The sequence below is a fragment of the Penaeus japonicus genome, unplaced genomic scaffold (assembly GCF_977035675.1).
Source record: "Penaeus japonicus unplaced genomic scaffold, GWHDUDI00000001_assembly GWHDUDI00000024, whole genome shotgun sequence".
Taxonomy (NCBI): Eukaryota; Metazoa; Arthropoda; class Malacostraca; order Decapoda; family Penaeidae; genus Penaeus; species Penaeus japonicus.
In genome coordinates, this window is record NW_028234426.1 from 24,742,366 (window position 1) to 24,747,365 (window position 5,000).

Sequence of the window (5,000 nt, forward strand, 5' to 3'; positions counted from 1 at the left end):
TACCGTCGTCATAGGGTTAACCCATTAACGACGGGTGATAGATTTGCTGACCCAGGCTCCAGGATGGGTTTTATTTCAGAACAAGGCAGCTTCACACAACATGTATTGACTTTTCCCACTCTCTTTTTGTCACTCATTGTAGAGCTAGAGCCATTTTTGTTGTATTTTTTATGTGTTTTACTGTATTTAGAGACTTAATATCTGTCCTATCACATGCTCAATCAATTTTGCAGGTGACTAAAAATGTAGTTCAGGGTACATAGCTCATTTTTTTCTTTATACTCAGTGTGATAGAAGCATTGCTGTTTTAGGGGAGGACAAAAAGCAGTTTTATTTTTTCGTATTTGTGTGCTGCCATGAACAAATAAGAAACATATAACCATCCACAATGAAGATAACATGAAGAGGTAGGGAAGAGGAAGGAAACTTATGCTTATGACTATGAGTGCCACAGTATAAGGCATCCCTACTGATACAGGGGCACATTGTAGACATTGCGCATGGTTTGAGTCACCTTCCTCCTCTCATTTTGCCTGCACATCCTTCATTTGCAGTACTTTAGAGCAAGAGTTTGGCAACTTGCTATATGCCATTGCTCTATAAAGATAGTGCTTGCTAGAGACAGTAAATGGGTGCCATTCAAGGCTCCCTCTCTCCTACTGGTGCTAGAAGAAAGTGGTGCCACCTAGGTTTTGGATGTTAGGTGAAACGCATTTTGCTTAACCCAATCCCAACGGGCCGGCGATAAGTGGAAACCCCCTACGCTGGGCCTATGCAATATTGCAACGGGAACCTCAAACTGGTGTGTCGCCCACGTCATTTGGCATTTAGCTGTGTCACACGGGTGTGATGCACCGTCATCAAAGGGTTAATATTATGATAGTTATAATAATTATTACTGCAATTGTCATCATCACTCACTCGTTACTAATAGCACAATAAAATAACACAGTTATCCAAAATCCATGAACGTCATGATACCCATTGTCAGCCCAGAGCTCCTGTGTCATTTATGACGGAAAACCACGTCACCCGTTCAAATGTGTGAAAGCAGCTGTTGTCTAAATAATATTGTTAGAAGGGATAATATTTTTAACTGTTATTGCTGAATTCTGTGTCTATTTACACAGTGTAAAACACTTTATTGAATTTTTATTGCTACTTAATGATACTATGACTTAATGAAAGAACTTGACTTCATTCACTTACAATGTGTTCATAGGTCTATCAAAATCCCTGACATATGGAAAAAATATGTTAAAGAAGGAAGACTTGCTAGTTAGCATATTTATGTAGTTGATGGTTCCATATACATATTTATGTTGAATATCTATATCAGTATCTGTTAACATTTTACTATCACATGCTTTTGTACATGTCAACTAGAAAGGGTTAATTTTGCTTTGTCATTGAGTAAGATCATTCTTGTATTAGGGACCCTAAGACATCTTTATATTAGAACACGTATATATGAATTACAGTTATACAAAGATAATGTATATAGATAATTTAAGAGTAAACAGATAAGTGAGAAGATACCTCATCTGATAAACATCATTCAGACATGATCATTCTTTATTTCTATTGGAGCTAATACTTTATTATGGTGATTTTTTTTATTATTTTTTTTATGCCCCATTATTAACCCATTCGTGCCGGTTGACTTGCTATCACGTTTAGTGGTTTTTGGGTCAGACGCCCGGGACGAGATATTTAGTCAAGGCTGGCGTGCCTGGTGATAGGGCGTACAGCGCTCGCGCGCGGCTAGTGTGGCTGAGAATCCCAAGGTGTTAGGTTTATGCGTTAGAATATCCCGGCATTTCGACCATTTAGAGCCGAAATAGCCCCGTCATGAATGGGTTAATACAGCAGTGGAAAGAAATCTGAAACTTGATCGATGATTATATTATACTTCTGCATATTATAAGGGACGATAAGTTGCTAGTTAGGCTAAATTAAAATTCATTATGATTAATTGTGTGTATATATGTGTTTATGTATGCATTTCTTACACTAATCTTATAAATTTGTTAATGCATAATTTTAGTTTCAATATTGCAGAAGTAAAAATTATAGGATGTTGTATGGTGATATTCTTACCTCATAAGTGAATATAGTCTCACAATATCCAGACTGGAAACAATCTTGGAAGTACTTTTAACTGTAATGATATAAGTCATTTATGGAAACTGTATGTAGTGGGTTAAAAAAATTAATCATTCTTATATTATAGTAACTATATATGAGGTCATTCCATTTGTTGAGATCTTTTCAATGGCTACTTGAAAGGATGTGCAGAAGAGCTAGCTATGTAGAGGAGTTATTGTCGGCTTTAAGTCTTTAAGACTTTAAGTATTGTAGCCTTTCTTGAAGATATCTTTTTAAAGTGTGAAGTACTTCATGAATATCATTGATACGTGGATGATCTGCCTGATTCTGATTTTTTCTCTTTTTTTTCTTCAGGTGGAAGTAGTCAACGGTTGCCTGGAATGCCCAGAGACAAAGAGAAAATTTCCAATCAGTAACGGCATTCCAAATATGCTGCTAAATGAAGATGAAGTATAATTCAGATTTTAAGAATATCTGTTTTGTATTTACTAAGTATGACATTGACAGAACAGGTATATATTTTATTCTCATATGATTTCTCCATATGTTTGTCATCTCATTAGAAGATATGTAAGGCTCATTTTGTGATAGTAAAAATGAATGTTAATGTATGTTTTTTTATTTTTCAAATCTCATCCTTGTTGTCAGTGGATGTGTTATTTAATTTCTGTTGGAATCAAAGGACTTTTAACACAGGTTAAAGTTTTAAACATCAAAAGAGAGTAAGAAGAATATACATAATATACAATGTGTATGATATGAAAAAATATGATTATGACATATTTTGAAATTAGGTTTACTGCCCAGTTCTCTGATTGATCCTTACATACTTATCACCAATAATGATGTAAGATAAATATAAAACAAAATAAGATGCCAATATTAGAATGCCAGTTCAAAGATATGTAAAATTTGTTCTCGTGATGTCTAGTGAGATTGCCAATCCGAGTTTTTACCTCACTTTCAATTATTATCTGGGGTGAACAATTTTTTTTTCTTTTTTCTTTTTTTTAATAGATGAAACACTGAATATTGTCATTCAGAGAAATGTACCTTGTCTCCATCCAGTTAAAACTGCACATTTCCATGTGTGTTTGCAGTGATGTAACTTGTGACTATGATGTTTCAGTGCCACATGATTGAAGACAGAGAACAATATATCTTCATGTCAGGAAGAAATTAAAAATGAAAATAAATTAAAATGTAAAACTTGTTGGTTCACGTATAGATGAGTTTGTTTGAAAAACTATCAGTCATGAAAAAAAAGAGTTTTGCAGTGACATTCCTAATGATTGAACAGGAGTCATAAAAAATAATGTTAAGTTGGTTTCCTTTCAATATTCATCTTCAAATGTTTATACATTAGAAATTCATTGTAGATATGAGATTTTCAACAGTTAAAAAATGTTTACATAAAGTACAACTTTTTCACTAAATAACTTCCTGAATTAAAAGTATTTCTATTTAACTTCTTTCATTACTTTCATTTTAATGAAAGACATTTCATCAGAAAGAACTACTTCTTATGTAGGTCTGTCATTCTTTTACTCTGTATCAAATATTTTGGAAGTTGCTTTTATATAGAAGGTTACAAAATATTAAAAATCCAGTATATATATTGGATGCTTTTTAACCCCTTAACAATGGATGATGGAGCATTTATGTCAGCTTGGCTGGTCTTCCCGCCAGTGAGATGAACAGCTTTGTTTGTCCAGCCGCAGCCAAAACCATCCTGCCATTAATGGGTTAAAGCAACTTGCCATATATGTATTTAGTTTTCAAAAAACTAGTAGAATATAGGAAAACTTATATTAAGGAATTTCTGTATTTGAACTTGAATATTTAAGTGTACTTGTGGTATCTTCCATTTATTAATTTTTTTTTTTTGAGGCATTAGATTTGTGTTAATCCAGCCTTTTCTCTCACTGTCATACTCCTCAACACAGATTTAATAGGTCAAAGGTCAAAGTGGTACCCATTCTCATGCAGAAATGGATATCATTTACATAGCTTTACATTACATGTTCAGATAAGGCAATTATATGATTTAAAGAAAAACTATCAGAATACATAATGAAATCAGAAAAAACAAGTTAGAGAGCCCCATGTAACTTGTCAGTACATTTTAGTTCTTTACATACAGAAGACAATATGGTAGTCATTATAGATAGGAACACAAGTCATTATGTATGAAAGCACAGTCACATTTATATGTTCCATCATTCCATTAAGATTCGTCCAATGTGTTCAAAAGTTATATAGAGTAAAGCATTTCTTTATCACTCGGTGTTTGATATACAATACCTTGAATAATAAGTGATTATTAAATACTGAAAGAGAGTGTTCCTGAAAAAGCTTAATTTATATTTGAATTGGATTTCAAAAAGCACTATGAACTATTATGTCCGTTATATAGGTATATTAGAATTATAAGTCGTGTGAGTAGGTGATGATAAGTTATTGTCTTGATATTGACAAAATTTAATTATACTGTACTATTGGAGCTGAGCAAACATGTTAGGTCAGTATATAAAGGAAGAAATGTACTCTATAAGAATTCTGGTTAATTAACAGTAGGCAAATAAGAATTTACAAAAATCCTTTATGACCATAAGTTGGTGAGTTGTATCTTAAATTTGTTATTAGTGTGAAAGTATATATTTACTTAATCCTACTTTTAGTGCCTAGTTACACTTCCATTAGATGCTATAGATTCCCTAAAGTAAGGTACCTTTTTTTGTAAACATTTGAAATGAGAATCATATTTCTGAAAATATATAGAGAATATGTAACATTATCAACAAGGATAATACTTTAAAACAAATAAACAGTAGCACATATTATAATATTCATGAGATGTAGAAAGTATTAACCCTCTCTGGACGGGTGGT

General features: G+C 32.8%; 1 protein-coding gene across 1 annotated transcript in view; it reads left to right on the plus strand.

The window, feature by feature from the left end:
- Positions 1-4,391, plus strand: part of Trmt112 (tRNA methyltransferase subunit 11-2) — a 7,399-nt gene extending 3,008 nt beyond the window's left edge. The window contains exon 4 of the mRNA XM_043005112.2: positions 2,464-4,391. Coding sequence (XP_042861046.1) covers positions 2,464-2,565 — 102 coding nt within the window. The 3' untranslated portion in view covers positions 2,566-4,391. The remainder of the gene's footprint in view (positions 1-2,463) is intronic.
- The last annotated feature ends 609 nt before the right edge of the window (positions 4,392-5,000 follow it).